Consider the following 17617-nt stretch of genomic DNA (forward strand, 5'->3'; position numbering starts at 1 on the left):
CCTCACAGACCCAGATCTGAGATTTTGCCCATTCAATAAGCTTTTAATTTTTTACATCAGAAAATAATATAGAACCAAAAAACCTTTGGGACCTTGGCCAGCCGAGGAGGTTCCGCGGACGGAGTTCCAGGGCCAGCAGGGGCTAAGGCACAATGGTGGGGTGAAGGTGGCTGATCACAGGTACACCGGCTGCTCCTGGCCTGTGAGCAGGCGGTAGGTGGCGGCGGGCATCGTCTTGATGTGGACCTGGGGGTGGAGAGGACGCAGAGGCTGCGGTTGGGCTCCTCCCACTAGACCCCGCCCACAACTGGCTCCTCCCACAAGACCCCCCGCCCACCACATGCCCCGCCCACCTCAATGTGGGCCTCAGTGAGCAGCTCGATGATGCGAGCGTGGGGTGTGGCCACCACACTGTGCCCATTGATCTCAATGATGCGGTGTCCCACGCGGACACCCCCACGTTCAGCGATGCCACCCCGAAGGAGGCTGCAGATCTGGGGGGAGAGGAAGGGCCATGCTGTTCAGGGGCCTGGGATTGGGGCCACCCCACCCCCTTCCCCGGTTCCTGGGCTGGGAGCTCACGATGCCATCCTCCACGCAAAAGCCCAGCTGCTCACGGACATGCGGCCGGCGGATGATGGCCGTGGTGACCGGAGGGCAGTGGACGATGCTGAGGGTCACCAGCGTCTGCGACTTCACTTCCTGTGCAAGATGGGGGCTGTTGGCTTGGCTGGGCCTTCGTGGAGGGGGCGTGGGTGGGGTACTGCCAGGCTTCTAGTCAAACTGCAGCCTCCTGGGCCTCAGTTTATCCACTCATAAGATGGAAGCTGTAGATTCTACAAGACCTCTTGAGAAGTGGTTAAGAACCCAGACCAGGGCTAGGCGGCCTAATAGTGAGAGCTGTGTCACTTCTCATCTCCCTGGGCTTCAGTTATGGTCAAAAGTGAGGTTCCAGCAGTGCCCGCAGGACAGGGTTACAGAGAGTAACACGGTGTGGACTGTGTCAGTCCTGCCCTTCTGGCCTGGCCAGGTCCCTCCCCATCTCTGGGCCTAGGTTGCCCCGTCTGGGCAACAGGAGTCAAGACTCAAGAACACCCTTGCTGCCTCGTGGCACAGATTCAAGGCTGTCTGCATTCCATCCTGCTCTGGCACCAGCAGGGTGTCCCTGGGCTTCTCCTCTCTGAGCCTCAGTTTCCCTAAGTGCCTGGGAGCCACGTGGTGGGGCAGAGTGGGCCTCGCAGGCCCTCCACCCTGGAGCACTCACCCGGACGGCAGCCTGACAGGCGGCCAGGGGCAGCCCCACCAGGCTGGTCCCGTTGATGGCAGTGATGCGGTCACCGATGCTAAGGGCCCCCGAGCGCTCAGCGGGGCCCCCGTGCAGCAGGTTGGCAATGACAGCAGTGGGCAGCAAGGAGCCCCATCCTGACTCCACCAGGGCCACACCTAGACCCTCGCCCCGGCGTTTCTCGATGAACACCTGCGGGGCCATGGGTGGCACTTGAGGGAAGCTTAGAAGAGGTGGGAGGGATGGGGTCGGGGGGGCTCTTCAGGTCCACTCGGTGGGCTGGGGGTGGGGGTGGGGCCCTGGTTGCTCACCTCCCTGCAGTTTTCGCTGTTGGAGAAGTGGTCGAGGTCCCCGTTGTGGAGGTGGCCGGGGCCCATGGCCCCCTGGCTCTGCTGGGTGCCCACCTGGCTGGGGTCGATCCCGCTTTCCCGCAGGAACTGACTGTAGGCCACGGCAAAGGCCTGGCCGATGGCCTGAGCGATGAGCTGGGCCTGTGGGGTGGGTAGCACCTCTCTGGGGGTCCCGCCTACCTCCTTCAGGTCCCCCACCAATACATTGATATTCCCAGAGCTGGCCTTTGTACCCCCAAGTGGGACTGCCCCCCAAGCCTCTGCCTGAGAATCTAGGGGAGGGGAAGGGAGACAGGCCTGGGGCGGGGAGGGCTTGTGGAGGTGGCTGCCAGCCTCAGAGTCTTACAGGAAGGCCGGGGATATATGGCCTGGGGCCCAGAGCAGGGCGGGGATGGAAGAATGCAAGGGTGACAGAGTGGCTGGGTGGGGCTCTGGTGGAGGGCAGGGGCCCAAGCCATGCCCCCTCACCCCCAGGACACCCAGAGCCCGCTGCTCACGTCCTCTGAGTGGAAAACATGGCAGATCATCTTGTAGAGGCGGCGGCTGTGAGGCTGGGCTGCCGGCCTGTGGGCCAGGCGCCGCCGGGCCATGAGAACCAGTGTGCTGCCGATGTCAGCGATGTATGAGATGGTCTGCAGGGCGTGGTCCATCATGGCCTCCTGGCGGGAGTGGGGAGCCTGAGCTGGGTGGGCTACAGGAGCCTTGCTCAGCCCCGTCCCTTGGTGGAGCCCCCCACGCCCCAGAGACCAGGCCCAACCCGGTACCTGGGAGTCGGTCATCAGGACCTTGACCCTCTTGGTGGAGACGAACAGGTCCACCTCCGTCATGGGCTGAGTCTCCCCATCGGGGGCCTGTGGGGAGCAGGGTGGGGCATGGAGACCCCCAGAGACCCAGACTCTGACCCACGAGGCTCAGAGGGTCTCAGAGGAGCCTGCCCGCCTGCCCATCCACCCACCAGCCCAGGGCTTCACCTTGACACGGTCCATAGCCTCCTGGGCCTGCGCCATGCGCGTGCTGGGGGGTGGGTTCCGCTCAGACACCAGCTGGGTGGAGCCCAGGTACTTGGCCCCAAAAATGACACCGTCTAGGAGGTCTTCGTGGTCGCAGGGGCCGGATACTGAGGGTGACAACAGAGGTGGGTCAGCCCCCTAGAACCTCTGCCAGCTTCATCCACCCCTATGGGCTCTTCCCAGAGTCCTGGATGGTCTGGAAGCACAAAGTTCTGCTCTGCGGCTCAGCGCCTGGAGCCACGCCGGTCCACCCACTCTGGGGCCCCAGAGCCATTCCATCAGCCAGAGCCGTGGACCAGAGGCTCAACCCTCACAGACGGAGAGCCCTCCGTCCACCTACAGCCTGGTCTGCCCAGGGCGCAAGGACTCCCGGGCTGAGCACGCAGTTTCAGGAGCAGGCTGTGGGTCTAGAACCATGGCCAGACCCAAAAACAGCTCTAGTGCCCACAGATGCCTCCGCCCTGTGTTTCTGGAATTCCAGGAATCAGGCTTGAACCAGACAGCCTCACTCTTATGTCTAAGATATGCGACATTCTAGAACCATGGTCAACTCCGCTGGATGGTTCAGGAATCCCAATCAATCTAGAAACAATTAGGTATGCCCACTGTTCTAGAATTCTCTCCCATCAGCCTACGACCATAGACAGCTCAACGCCATGGTCATAGAACTGTGTAAAATACAAAGAGGCAACTGTCCACATAACTCAAACTCTCATTCTATCGAGAACCCCAGGGGCTCCTGGTCCATGAGTATAGAACTCCCTGACAGGTCTCAAACCACAGAATTCTGCCAGGGATTCTAGAAACCTAGAATCAGATTTCTCCACTCTATGATTCCAGAACTTCTTAATCAAGATAGCACTGTGGGGACTTTCCCTGGTGGTCCAGTGGCTAAGACTCCATGCTCCCAATGCAGGGGGCCCTGGTTTGATCCCTGGTCAGGCAACTAGATCTCACATGCTGAAACTAAAGATCCCACATGCTGCAACGAAGACTTGGTGCAGCCAAATAAATAAACAATTTTAAAAACAGATAGCATCCAGAAGCTCTTCCAATGGTTCTACAATCCCCACAACGATTCACAACTGCAGGTACACCTGGAAATTCTAAGAATGATCTGAACAGTCCAGAAACAAACAACTCTGCTCATAGTTCTAGAACCCCCCAACCCAGCCCAGAACCTCAAAAAGCTTTGCCCACATGGCTCTAGAATTTCCTGAGTAACCTAGAGTCAGACAGGAGTGCCAGTGATTCTAGAATATTCTAACCAATAGCTATTGTTTTTTGGAGAACCACAGATGTAGGCCCTAGGGAATGAAACCACACCCCCGTGAACTTAAAGGATAGCCAGTTCTGTCCTATTGTCCTTCATGAGCTCAGCATTCCAAGACAGCAGACAACTCTGCTCTGGGGTTTCAGAGATGAACCATCCAATATGGTAGCCACCTGGCACAGGTAGGCATTGTGCACTTGAAATGCAGCTGGTTTGGACTGAGACATGCTGTAAGTGTAAAATGTGACACTGGATTTTGAAACTCTCATATTAAAAAAAATAAAATAATTATAAAATGTTAATTGTACATTGAAATAACATTTTAAATATGTTGGGTTAACTTTAAAGTTAATTTTTTCCAGTAGTCATGTATGGATGTGAGAATTGGGCCATAAAAAAAGGCTGAGCGCTGAAGAATTGATGCCTTTGAACTGTGGTGTAGGAGGACTTTTGAGAGTCTCTTGGACAGCAAGGAGATCAAACCAGTCAATCCTAAAGGAAATCAACCCTGAATATTCATTGGAAGGACTGATGCTGAAGCTGAAACTCCAATACTTTGGCCACCTGATGTCAAGAGCCGACACATTTGAAAAGAACCCGATGCTGGGAAAGATTGAGGGCAACAGGAAAAGGGGGTGACAGAGGATGAGATGGTTGGATGGCATGACCAACTCAATGGACATGAGTTTGAGTGAACTCTGGGAGATAGTGAAGGACAGGGAAGCCTGGCATGCTGCAGTCCATGGGGTTACAAACAGTTGGATATGACTTAGTGACTGAACAACAACAAAGTTAATTTTGAGTGGTTTTTTAATGTGGATAACTAAGAAATTTCAAGTGATATGTGGCTGGAATTGTATTTCTGCTGTATAGCTCCAGAACTTTCTGACGACTCTAGAACTGGACAGCCCTGCCCAGTTCTAGCAGAGTTCCTAATGGTCTAGAAACCAGAGATAAATTCTATTCACTCCATGGTTCTAGACTGCTCAGTTGGGAGAACCGGACAGCTCTGCTCATCATTCCAAAACGCCCTCAGCAGCCCAGGTCACATTTAACCACAGGCAAAATGCCAGGTTCTGGAACTTGCTAGGTGAATCTAGCTCCATGACTTTAGAACCTTCTTGGAAATACAAGTCCAAACCAGCACCCTTTCCCAAGATTACAGAACTTGTCCTTTGACCTAGAGCCTCAGGCAGCATGGGGGGAGAATATTCTTGAATATTCCAGGTGGCCAGAACAGTACTTCTCATGCCTTGAGGGCGGACTGGCAAACTCTTCTGCAAAAGGCCAAACAGTAATTATTTTTCCTACAGTCTCTGATGCAACTACTCAACCTGGCCTGTGGTAACAGGAAGGCTGCCACAGACAACACTTGAATGAATGGGCTTGAGTTTGTCCTGATAAAACTTTATTTGTGGATACTGAAACTTGAATTACCTATCATTTTCACCCATCAAGAAATACTTTCAATTTTTTTCAACCATTTAAAAATGCAGATCCTCCAACTAATAAAAATAAATGAAAAAAAATAAAAATAAAAATGCAGAAGCCATCTTAGCTCACCAGACATAGCAGAAGGGCCATGGACAGTAATGTGCCAACTCTTGCTCTAGAATCAAGTGCTACAATTTGCCAAGACTGCCCTATTCATTCCAGAACCTTCTCAAGACTGTCTCTCTTCTCCCAGGTATACAGAATCTATTCAAAACCAACCTCAGGGCCTCTCTAGAAGCCACTCTTCACAGGCTAACTTTGTGCCAAATTTTGGGAACTCGGGTCAGGCTGTTCTGAAACCCCTGAGCCCCTGGGGCCAGGGTGGGCGGGACACTCACCCTCCTGGAGGGCAGGGTAGGAAGCCAGGGTCTTGGGTCTCTGGAAGAAGAGAGAAGAGGGGCAGGCCTGAGTTCTCCTGCTTGGTTCCCAACAGTGGAGGCCTGGGGGGCGGGGTGAGCTCTACCTGGACACTGGTAGGTGGCTCCTCAGGACTGACTAGAGGTGAGGTCTCCAGCCAGGGTTCCGGGGAGCTGTTGGAGCTCCTGTCCTCATCCTGCTCAGCAGAGGCTCCCTCCGTCCACTCCTGGGGGCCAGTGTCCTCTTCTGGGTCCTCAGGGGGCTGCAACAGGCGAGGAGCAGGGTCCGGAGGAGGTTCCTGGGGACCCGGCAAGGAAGGAGGGCCCTCATCTTGTTGCAAGAGACTCAGCAAGTCTTCCCGATCAGCCTCAGCAGACAAGAGCCCATGGGCATCAGCCATTTCCTGTGGGGCCAGGCCATGGCCGGTGGCAATGTGCAGGGGGCACGGGGATCCATCTGGGGACAGGCCCACCAGGTCACCTGGCAGAGCTTCAAACTGTTGCACCAGATCCTGAATATTTAGCCCATCAAGTTCCATCTGACTCAGGCTGCCAGAGCCTCCTGGTGTGGGGTCCCACTGGCAATCACGGGTGAGGTCCTGAGAGGGCAAAAGTGTGTCCCTGGGCTCTTCCAAGTCCATGGCTGGAGGTCCTGGAGGGGGTTGGGAGGCTGTCAGGAATTCCATGTCTGGACCCTGGGCTCAGGCCAGCATCTGAAAGGGAGATTCAAAAATTAGATTTTCTGGGCTTCCCTAGTGGCTCAGTGGTAAAGAATCAGCCTGTCAACGCAGGAGACATGGGTTTCGATCCCCGATCTGGGAAGATCCCACATGCCATGGAGTAATTGAGCCCAGTGGACCACAACTATTGAGTCTGTGCTCTACAGCCCGGGAGCCACAACTACTGGAGCCCCTGCGTTGTAGAGCCCAAGCCACCACAATGAGAAGCCCATGCACCTCAGCTCAAGAGCAGCCCCTACTCTACACCACTAGAGAAAAGTCCATGCAGTAATGAAGACCCACAGCACAATAAAAAAAAAGATGAGATTTTTCAGCTGCCAACTTGGTACTAGGATCTAGCCTGGTAAATGTTCATAAAGAACACATAATTTAATCCCCACCATACCCTGCAAGGAAGATTCTGCCTGATCCTCATTTTACAGGGGAGGAAGTCGAGGTGTAGAATCAGCAGTTGTTAAGGCAGTGGCTTCCTGGGCTCCAAACCCCAGGGGATTCTCCTGTGCCCGTCTCCCCGGACCTTCCCCTCCCACCCGTGAACCCTGTAAACCCCAGCCCTGATTCTTCCAAGTGTTCCTTCCCCGGGATGTGCGACCCAGGCTGGAGACACACTTTGACTACCCAGACCCGACAGGTGTAGGTCCCCGATACCCAGGGATTCAAGACCTCAGTCCAAGACTTCAGATCCAGAACTTCAGACTAAATACTAGAGTTCCAAGATGCCAGAAAGCAGACTCACCTCAAAATCTCCAATTCCACATTCAAGATCAACCCCAGACTCAGACCTGGACCTCAGACCCAGCCTGAAGACACAAACTTGAGCCTAAAGCTGAGAGTTAAGACCCGAGTCCTCTCGAGGACCCCAGATCCAAGACTTCAGACCCGTGACCTCAGATGCTGGCTCCAGACCTCTCTATGCCCCGCCGGGACACTCACTTACCAAACCGAGATGGTCTCAACCCGCGGGCCGCCGAGACCCCGCAGGTGAGCTGGTACAGTGCTTTCAGTGACCGCCGCCTGCCAATTCCTGCCAATTCCGCCGCCGCTTCCAGATCCGCGCAGCGTTCCTGGATCACTGGGCATGCGCATTCCCGCTGGGCTTGCTGGGAAATGTAGTTCTTGCAGACAACCTCGCCGGCGCAGGGGCTCCAGGTGTGTGGACCACGAGTTCGAATTCCAAGCCTTCATTTACTCGGCGTGAAAGCTCCGACAGGCTTCTGAGCCTATTTCCTCAACTGCAAAGTGCGGTTAAAAATCACTGCTTGACTGCTACCTCTTTGGTCATTATTCTAAGGGATAGCAGATGGGAAGAAATGGGACTGGAAAAATACTAAAGGCGCATGAGAGACTTTCTGACTGCAGGGGTGCCAGAAGCGGCACGGGGAACAGATTGCATACAGGCTTTCGGCTTGGCGGAATGGCTCGGTTATGCTTAACTTTATTTCCCTGAGCTTCCGGCTTCCTCAGCTGTAAATTGGGGATAGGAGTGCATGCGTCCGCGCTCAATTGCTGAGTTGTGTTTGACTGCGACCCTATGGACTGTAGCTGGCCAGGCTCCTCTGTCCATGGGATTTCCCAGGCGAGAATACTGGAATGGGTTGCCATTTCCTTCTCTAGGGATATTCTTGACGAACCCGCGTCTCCTGGGTTGGCAGGCCGGTTCTTTACAGCTGAGCCACCAGGGAAGCCCACACCTACCTCCTAATTAAACGAAATCGAGCTGGGTGCAGATTTAGCAGTAGGGCTGGAAAATATCGAGTCTAGTAAGTGTTAGCTTTTATTACTTCTAGGTTTTCAGTAATTTAGCTACTGAGAAGAATCCAGTGTCAGAACCTGGAGAAATATTTCACTTTGAAAAGTTGATTTAAACGTACTTCTTTTTCTCTTGTGTAGACCCGCTTTGTGGAAAATTAATTGGCTTAGGATAGCCAAACCCTTATTTATCACCTGTTGCATGTGATGACTTTCGAAAGTTTGAGGGCCATTGGCTACATGGGTATAACTTATAGGGTGGTAGGACTTTTTAATGTAATGCTAACAAGTTTTCTCCCCCCTGATCCCGGAGGCTTTATTTTAGCTTTTAAACGCCATATGTAATCTGTGGTCCACAAAATTGGGAGCGAGAGACCTGAAACAGACCTGCTATAAATTTAACGGATACATAATCCCCTATCCAAGGCTTCCCAGGTGGCGCTAGTAGTAGAGAATCCGCTTGCCAATGCAAGAGACCCAGGTTTGATCCCTGGGTTCAGGAAGGTGCCCTAGAGAAGGAAATACTCCGGTATTCGTGCTTGGGAAAAATCCCATTTTTTTCCACTCCCAGACAGAGGAGCCTGGTGGACTACAGTCCCTGGGGTCGCAGAGTTGGACCCGATTGAGCACACACAGTTGCTTGTTGAATACAATCAGGAATGTATAAAAGTGTGATAAGTAAGTGATATAACTGAAGGGCAAGAGGTCAATGAAACATCCTTTGAAAGTCGCTTCTTCCCCTAACTAGGGATAGCTATAAAAGTTTAAAGAAATCATAATAAAGATATGCCTACCGCTGGAATACTACATTTCCCATAAATCTCTAGGGGCCTACAACTCCCAATCCCTCGGCCGCTGACGTCTTCCGGAAACGTGCACGTGCACGTTGCCAGCATACGTCATGGCGGCTAGACTCCTCTTCGGTGCTACCCGGAGCTGGACCGGCTGGCGGGCCTGGGAGCTTCCGGACCGCGCGGCTTCTGTAAGACTACATGTACGCGATTATGCCAAGAGACCGGGTAAGCTGGCTTAAGAGAGACCAAAATGAGAATAGTGGGGACATTAGGGAGTTCGTAGTGCGCAAGCGCTAGTCGGGAGGCGCATCCTAGTATGATCGCGCAAGCGTAGAGGCGGCTAAGCGCGGCTCTTTGCGCAGGCGCAGTGTGAGGTAACTAGGGCGCGGTTGGACTCTGTGCGCAGGCACAAGGTTGGTGGGTGTGGGTGTGGGTGTGGGAGTGGGAGTGGGAGTGGTTAGGGGAAGAACTTGAACTTGGGTCCCTAGCACGTTTCTGCGTCCGGAAGAGTCACCTTTTTAGCAAATTACCACCAGAAATTCGGACCATATGGGCATCTAAGTATTAAAGCCAAAACAAGATTTAAATTTTTTCTGGATGCAGCGTTGCCTGATCTCCCTTGTTGAAAGGAGGGACTTGGCAAACGAAACATGAGGTTTTAAAGACACACGGCAGCCGGCGGAGATTTTCTTCGTGAGATAAACAGAAGGAATGAAAATGGAATTGAAAAGGAATCAACTTAGTTACTGTGAATAGCAGTGTCATTTAATGTAGTGCCCGTGAATATCAATGTCATTTAATGCACTGCCCGTGTCCCAGTTAAAATCATTTTGAGAACAGTACACGGGGTGCAGCTGGAGCAGAAAGGGAAGGCTGGCCTCCCGAGGGTGTAGCTGGGCTGACATAACTCTCCTGCACTGCAGTTTTTAAGGGGGGCAAAGGCGGCAAAGGTGCTGCGGTGGGAGAGACCCTGAAGGACCCCGAGGTGTGTACAGACCCAGTCCGGCTCACCACGCACGCCATGGGTGTCAACATCTACAAGGAGGGCCAGGATGTGGTCCTGAAGCCGGATTCCGAGTACCCCGAGTGGTGAGTGGGTCAGGACTGGGTGAGGACGGCCTGGTGGATCCCATCTGAGATTTCAGGAGGGCTTCCCTGGGGAGTTGGTGGGTAAGTTAAGACCTGAGTGGATGGCCAGAGCTTCAGAGGCAGTGGGAACAGCCAGTGCAAAGGCCCTGTGCACAACTGCACCTGGTTTGTACGTGGATAGCAAGGGGCAAGGTGGAGGGTAGGGGAAGACAGGGAGGAACCTGGTGGAGCCTGGCTGTCGGGGGCTGCAGGGGGAATTTTGCTCTTGGCTCTGTGAGCAGTGGTAGGATGCGGAAGCCATCACCATGTGCCCATCCTTCAAACTGGGTAAGGTTTAGAAAGGTTGAGTGAGGGGGTGGGGAGGCCTTACAGGCGGGCAGCGCAGCACAGACGATGGCCAGGAGGCAGAAGGCTTGGCGTGTGCCTACTTCAGATCCCAGAGCCACTGGGATGGGGGCGCCCCCTGTTCCACAGCCTGGGAGCTGGCTCATGGTGGGGAGGGACCGCCCTGAGGTCAGCTGGCCACCAAGGGATCTGGTACTGCTGCAGCCTGTGCCCAAGGTGTCTGGGATGGGATAGGGGAGCCATGGGGAAGGGAACTACTCTGTAACCCCGACTCCCGCCCACTTCCCATCAGGCTGTTCCAGATGAATGTGGGCCCCCCCAAGAAGCTGGAGGAGCTGGACCCAGAGACCCGGGAGTACTGGCGGCTGCTCCGGAAACACAACATCTGGCGCCACAACCGGCTGAGCAAGAACCAGAAGTTCTAGCGGGGGAGGGCCAGAGCTCTCTAAAAGGACACTGACCCTCCAAGGACCTGGAGGAGACAGGACAGATTGCAGGGTGGGGGGGAGTTGGTACCTCCCCCAGCCTGCCCCCAGGACTTTTTATTTTCTGGAGAAGCAGACGTTTCTGAGAACAGAGGAGAATCCCCTCTCACTGGGGTTGCCCCCAGGGTGAGACTAAATCAGGGCCCTGGGAACTAATAAAGCCTTCTGGGGGCAATTATCGGCAGGCCCTGGATGTCGCTGAGTGTCCTGTGATATCGGGGTCAGGAGGGACTTGGGACAGGCACTGGGGGGCTGAGCACTTCAGGCCCAGTGGTTCCATGGCCCAGCCTTCACCCTCAGTGATTGCTGGGGATCTGCAGGTCCATCTTCACCTCCCAGCCTCGTTGAGCTTCTCACCCTGATTCCTGGAATTCCTAGCATTGCCCAAGAGGCCCCAACTTCTGTCCTTGAGGGGGAGATTTTTTGAGCCAAGCTTCCCTGGATTGCAGTGGACTTGGACTCATACCCGAGCCACATCATCCAGAGCAGAAGAGTCTTTGTGAGCTTCAGGAATGGAAATGTCCGGGGCTAGGCATGGCTGGATCCAGGTGCTTCAGCATTCAGCTATGAGGTGCTCTCCATCTCTGGGTCCTTTTAACTCCAGTGGGTAGGTCCTTTTACCCCTTGGGTACGGGTTTCTCCAGGACTTCTGACTGACATCCCATACCCAGTTCAGCAAACCCAGCCAGAGGGAAGGGACTTCTCTTTCCTTTCTGCCAGGGTCACAGGGGTTATCTTTGTTGGCCAGTCACTTGAGCCGAGGAACCTGGGCCTACCCACCATCCTTCTGTCCACCCCACTGGTGCCCACCAGCTTAGAGGAGGCTGAAGGACACACACACACACAGTGCCAGGGCCCACTCCCAGTGGTACAGCCATGCCCCCTCCTGGGTAGATACCTGGGTTTGGGGTGGCATACGCTGCTTAGGGGGCTGGACCAGGGCTCTCTCACCCTCCAAACTCCTCCAGAGCTGGGCGGGTTGGGCGGGTGGGGCGGGGCAGGGTCCCTGAGGCTAATTCTGTCTGGTCCCAGGAAAACGAGAGCCCTCATCCTCTTAGGAGGACTCTGCCAAGCGGATTACTGCTCACCTGCCCTCCCTGCAGCCCGCGCTGAGCGGGCACATCATCCCCACCATCCTGCGCAGGTCCCCACAGCTGAGTGAAAACCCAAGTTGTAATGGCCACTGGCTTCCTGGCTGCTCCTCCAACACAGCAGGCGTGGTGCTTTCCTGGGCCCTCTGCCTGGGTCTCTCCCCGCCCCACCATGTCCTCAGGGCTCCCTCTTTACCTCCAGACCTTTGCTCTGATGGTGCTGACCACCATATTAAACTGCAGCCCTGCCACATGCTCCCGATCACCCTTCCTGGCTTTATTTTTCTCCCAAGCATTAACCACCAGCAGGTGTTTCATGTTTTACTTATTTATTTTTAAAATTAGAGCTCTGGTCTCTCTCCCACTGGAGTGGCAGCTCCAGGAGGGCAGGGGTTTTTCTCTGCTTTGTTCACTGTTGTGTCCTCGTTGTAAGTTGGAACGGGTGGATGAATGATTGGATGGTTGGCCTGGCTGCTGCAGCGTAAACAGCACAGGGGCCATAGGGGTTCACATGGAGGTGCCCTCTCAGATGGGAGGTGAGCAGGCCAGCTGAGAGTGGCCTGGAAGCGACATTCCTGGAATTTCCTAGCACCTGTGGTCACTTCCTGGCCAGAGCCTGGAGCCAGTGGGGTGCTGCCACGTCCCCCCCCCACCATACACTCTCCTATCCTGACTCGTCCCATCTCACAGGGAGGTGCCCGGACATGTGGGCACTTGGGCCACACACCCCCAACCCAGCCAGCCTCCTTGTCCTGGAGTCCAGCTGAACCCCGGCAGGGGTGGCCATCATGCCTTTGTGAACCCTGGGGGGACGTGGTAGGATACAACAAATGCTTGTCTTGCTACCAGGGCCCCAGCCCCGTCTCAGTGGGCTGGGAGATGTGATGGGGGCTGTGGTTGATGGGGAGACAAGCCACACTCTGATAACGGGGGAGCAAAGATCAACTGTTCACCCAGTGTCAGCTGCTTCTACCTGGGAGTGCCCTGTTAGCGCCCAGCCTGGGTCCTAGGTGCCTGGGGTGATGGAGTCAGGCAGTGAGCTTAAAAAGAGCTCCACCCCCTACTGGCTCTGTGGCTTCAGGAAACTGGCTATCCCTCTCTGGGCCTCAGTTTCTTCCCCTGTAACATGGGGCTGATGGCCATGCCACCTTGGGGTAAAGTGATGGGCATGCTGGAAGCACACAGTCAAAGGGGGCAGTTGAATGTGAACTGCTGCAGCTGTTACTTGTTATCTCTCAGGGCGGCCCTGCTGTTGAAAGATTAGGAGCAGGCAGAAGGATTTAGAACCATCAACTCAGAATTAACATCCCTGTGGCTCCTGGTTACAGCCTTAGAGTCTTAAGAACCTCAGAATCCACCCCACACACGCCCATTTGACTGATGGGGAGACTGAAGCCCCAAGAGGGCACCAGCTCCCTGGAGACCAGGCCAGGGACCCCCACCCTGGCTGGGCACCTCTGGCTGCCACCTTTAAGTCAGGTGCCAGTTAACCCTGCAAGGCAGGGTAAGTAGGTGGTGGTGGGTGGGGGACTTGGTGTGGGTGGCCATGGACAGGCTGAGCAGGAGGGGCTGGGCAGACAACAGGCTCAGGCTGACGGCCAGGCCCTGTCCAGAGCCTGCACGTGCTCCTTGGCCAGCAGCCGCAGGGAACCCTCCTCCAGGGTGAAGCCGTCCATGAAGGCTGGACTGAAGGCGTGGGGCCCAAAGGAGCCCTGCAACCCTGGGCCTGAGCCCAGGAGGCGTGGGAGGGTGGGCACAGCTGGGGGCCCTGGGCCCAGCCAGGGCTCCAAGGACAGTGGCATGGTGGGAGGGCGGGCAAAGGGCAGTGTTGGGGCCTCGGGGAGTCTTGGGGCTGCCATGGCCCCGGAGCCTGACTCCAGACGCTCCTGGCGGCGCCACTTGGCCCGGCGGTTCTGGAACCACACCTGGAGGCAGCAAGAGAGGTGCTCCCATGTCAGAGGTGGCTGGCAGGTGCCAGGCAAGGCCGCTCTCCCTCCCTGGGCCTCCCAGCCCCTCAGCGTTCTGCATGCTGTCTGACCTGATTCCTACCCCTTGCGATGCCAACATTACCTACCCCGAGGAGACGGCTGTTCTGAGAGCAAGATCTTTGCCTCTTGACCCCCATTAGATCATTCCTGAAGCCTTCTGAGTCCAGGTTCTCCTTGCCTTTCCCTTTGCCCAGGCCCCCTCAGGCTCCTCAGCGTCCTGCCTGGTCTACCTTGGGCCTCAGCATGAAGTTCCAGCCACTGAGTTTGGCATTTGAGGGGCTTCACCAGCTTTCTCTGCCTCCCCTTCCACCCGCCTCAACACGGAGCTCAGTAGAAATGCCTGCAATTTAACTCCTGCACATCTTTGCACTCATTGTTCTGGATGCCTAGAGAAATGCCCTTTCTCCTTGGTAGCTGGCACACTCCTACTCAAACGTGAAGGCCCCAGTCCCACGTCCCCTCCTCTGGGAAGCCTTGCCCTGCCCTGGGAAGGTCCGTCTCTGGCACCGGCTGCCTCGGGGGCGGTTGGGGGCACCCTCACCTGCACACGCACCTCGGGCAGGTGCACCTTGGCTGCCAGCTCCTCACGGCTGTAAACATCCGGGTAGTGGGAGGCCTCGAACGCCCGCTCCAGCTGGTGCAGCTGGTAGGTGGTAAAGGTTGTGCGGTTCCTCCGGTGCTTCTTCTTGGGGGCCTCCTCTCCGGGCCCTGGCCCCCCACCCTCCGCCGCTGGCCCCTCACCTGGGCTCAGGAACATGGCTCCTCTTTGCCCCCACCTGGCGGGAAGGCAGCAGGACAGATGGCGGTGAGACAGGGGAGGGACCCTGTCCCTTGCCGGATCTGGGGTCAGATATGGAGGGGCTTCTCCCTCCACTGGGTCCGGCGTTCCCTCTGCCTCTCTGTGCATCTCAGGTGACCTCCCTCTGACTCCACTTCCTCCTCTCCGATGATTTTTCTGTCTATTTCTCTTTCCCTCTGCAGCTCCCTGTCTCTTTTGTCTCTGTGTCTGTGACCCCCAGGAAGGCAGGATCTGGGCCACTGCCCTGAGGAACTCTTCCTTACCCCCCAGCTCTCCACCCTGGCAGGCTGTGCTCCCACTTCCCACCCAGGCCCACCCGTGCCCACCTCCCAGTGCGCACTGCTCCCGGCAGCCCCTCCAACAGCCCCCGTGGGCCCGGTGCTGTCTGCTGCTGGCCTGGCCTGGCCTATCCAGACCCGAGGGGGTTGGGGTCGGGCGGGGAGGAGGATTAGCAAGGTGATTAATTGAGGGGGCCCCTCCCGCCCAGGCGCTGGTCGCTCTGAGCCACAGAGGGAGTGCCGGGCAGCAGGACACCGTTAGCCTGGGTCTGCCACACCTTGCTCTAGAACGTAAACAAGAGCCTCCCCCTCTCCGGGCCTCAGTTTCCCAGCTGTAAAATGGCAGCAACAGGACTTCCTACCCCGTGGGACTCTCACAGGGACTCAGTGAACTGATGAAGGAGTACATTGATGGAAAGATATACAGTGATTGACCAACGGTGAGAGCTGAGTGAGCACTCACTAAATCAGCCACTGTCAACTGCTTTTGTTATCATCTGGAGTGAGGAAAAGAGCCTCTCAGATTCACAGATGTCAAGGGGAGCTGGGGAAGCTGAAGTCCCCAGAGGTGAAGGTAATTCCAGTCGGTTCCCCTGGGCACTATCCAGGGCAAAGGAGTATGGGGCATTTTAGCTGTGTTTTGAAGTATGAATAGAAGCTCACTTTTCACTCAATAAACATTTAAGCGCAATAAACATTTGCGCTTACTGAATACCAGGTACTGTTCACAGCAGGGAACAAAACACAGACACACTTGTTGGAGCTGGCATCCTGCTGGGGGAGACTGATAATCCACAATTAAGTAAATTACAGCATGTCAGGTGGTCAGAAACCTGGTAGGAAAACTCAAGCAGGGGAGGGAGGGTTGTTCTTTTAAGGAAGGTGAGTAGAATGGGAGATGGAGTGTAAGGGTGTAAATTCTGGACAAGACTGGGTGTGAACAGGGTACTGGGGAGCCATGGAAGGTTGTGGAGCATGAGAGGGGCACAGGTACATTTTGGATGAGTGTTATGGGCAAGATGGGAGGCCAGGAGAAGGCTAGAGGCCTGGTCAGGGCTAGATTTGGGGGGAGGGGGACAGGAGAGTAATTCTGGGGGGAAGGGGGACTTCCCTGGTGTCCAGTGGCTAAGACTCTGCACCCCCAATGCAGGGGGCCTGGGTTGGATCCCTGGTCAGGGAACTAGATCCCACATGTCTCAACTAAGACCTGGTGCAGCCAAGTAAATAAAAATATTTTTAAAAGTTCTGGGGAGAGAAAGTCTGAGGACGGAAGAAGACCGGTGAACCCAGCCCCTGTCTGGGGACAAGTGGGTGATGGGACTGTCCCTCCGGCAGTGGCCTGAGCACCAAGTAGGACCTTGGTGATACCCTGAGACTGGATGGTCAACCCCCTGCCCAATCCAAGGAGCTTGGGGGTGCTCTGGCAAGGGGTGCCCTGAAAACAGGAAGGGCCCTGGGGATGACAGGGGGCAGAAGGAGGACGGGAGGGATGGAGGGAGAGAGGTTGTCTCAGTGGAGTGAGGGCTGGAGACCCAGGCCCGTGGATGGACCAGAGAGTGAGTGCAAGCAGAAGCAGAGCTAAGTCCTTCCAGAATGCTGGCTTTGTAGGGGGACGACACACACACAGATAGGGAGGCGGTGCTCACACGTGCATGTGTGCACAGTCGGACACTCACAGCACCGAGGGGCAGGCCCTGGAGTGCTGGCAGGGCCGAATGGCCTCAGAGGAGGGGGGGGTCTGGGTGGGCAGAGGGCTTAGCACCCAAGGGGTCAGCCGGACAGGGAGGTTCCAGGAGCTCTGAGTCCAGGCTGGAGGGGCGATGAGTGAGGCCCCTCCAGGCCTCAGTGGCCCCGTCTTTGAGATGCGCTGGGGCATTGTGGTAGGGGGAGCCAGGCCTCGGGAGAGGGGGAGTTGGGGTGGGGGAAGGTAATCCCCCTAATTGCTTCATCACTTTAAAACGCTAATGAGCTGCTCTGTTCTCAGCCCCCAATTAGCTAATTGGCCCCAGTGGGTTAAGAGGTGCAGGAGGGATCGGGGTGTTAGGCGCAGAGTTGGGGGGTGGGGGGGGGTGGGATGGGCGCTGCTTTGGCGACTTAGCCAGCAGCTGCCGGCCCAGACGCTGTGTCAGCTTAGAGGGCTGGATTAGGGGTGGGCAGGGTGGCGTGGGGCCACAGTGACAGGCGGCCTTCTCCAGCTGGATTGGGTCAGGGGGGAGTGGGCAGGCCACTCTCAGCCTCTCTGAACTCCCATCCTGCATTTCTCCCCCAGGAAGAATCACTAATCCCCTTCAGGTGCTGGTGGGGAAACTGAGGCCAGAGAGTGGGTGGGGCTCCGGTGGGTGGCGAATTGCAGGAGGCCAGTGTGACCTTGGGAGAAAGCAATGGCACCCCACTCCAGTACTCTTGCCTGGAAAATCCCATGGACGGAGGAGCCTGGTAGGCTGCAGTCCATGGGGTCGGAAGAGTCGGACTGAGCGACTTCACTTTCACT

At 55.9% G+C, this 17617-nt stretch overlaps 3 protein-coding genes across 4 annotated transcripts; 1 reads left to right on the top strand and 2 right to left on the bottom strand.

The window, feature by feature from the left end:
* Positions 1 to 27: 27 nt before the first annotated feature.
* Positions 28 to 7569, bottom strand: APBA3 (amyloid beta precursor protein binding family A member 3). The gene is made up of 11 exons (XM_043466109.1): positions 7446 to 7569; positions 5876 to 6481; positions 5751 to 5790; positions 2607 to 2752; positions 2400 to 2486; positions 2133 to 2294; positions 1597 to 1776; positions 1265 to 1477; positions 583 to 702; positions 354 to 494; positions 28 to 246 (listed from the first exon to the last, which is right to left on the bottom strand). Exons 2-11 carry the CDS (start codon positions 6452 to 6454, stop codon positions 175 to 177), a joined length of 1740 nt encoding a protein of 579 aa, XP_043322044.1. The 5' UTR covers positions 6455 to 6481; positions 7446 to 7569; the 3' UTR covers positions 28 to 174.
* A 1549-nt stretch (positions 7570 to 9118) lies between these two features.
* On the top strand, positions 9119 to 11167 carry MRPL54 (mitochondrial ribosomal protein L54). Its single transcript, XM_043466180.1, has 3 exons — positions 9119 to 9276; positions 9975 to 10140; positions 10778 to 11167. Exons 1-3 carry the CDS (start codon positions 9159 to 9161, stop codon positions 10908 to 10910), a joined length of 417 nt encoding a protein of 138 aa, XP_043322115.1. The 5' UTR covers positions 9119 to 9158; the 3' UTR covers positions 10911 to 11167.
* Positions 11168 to 12873: 1706 nt separating this feature from the next.
* RAX2 (retina and anterior neural fold homeobox 2) lies at positions 12874 to 14982 on the bottom strand. Of its 2 annotated transcripts, none has more exons than XM_043466179.1 (2): positions 14603 to 14982; positions 12874 to 13986 (listed from the first exon to the last, which is right to left on the bottom strand). In XM_043466179.1, the coding sequence occupies exons 1-2, from the start codon at positions 14954 to 14956 to the stop codon at positions 13648 to 13650; spliced, it is 693 nt and encodes a 230-aa protein (XP_043322114.1). In that variant the 5' UTR covers positions 14957 to 14982; the 3' UTR covers positions 12874 to 13647. The 2 variants fall into 2 exon arrangements, with proteins under 2 accessions (XP_043322114.1, XP_043322113.1); XM_043466178.1 differs by having other exon boundaries at positions 14591 to 14982.
* Positions 14983 to 17617: the final 2635 nt, after the last annotated feature.

The sequence above is a fragment of the Cervus canadensis genome, chromosome 4 (genome assembly GCF_019320065.1).
Source record: "Cervus canadensis isolate Bull #8, Minnesota chromosome 4, ASM1932006v1, whole genome shotgun sequence".
NCBI classification, from domain to species: Eukaryota; Metazoa; Chordata; class Mammalia; order Artiodactyla; family Cervidae; genus Cervus; species Cervus canadensis.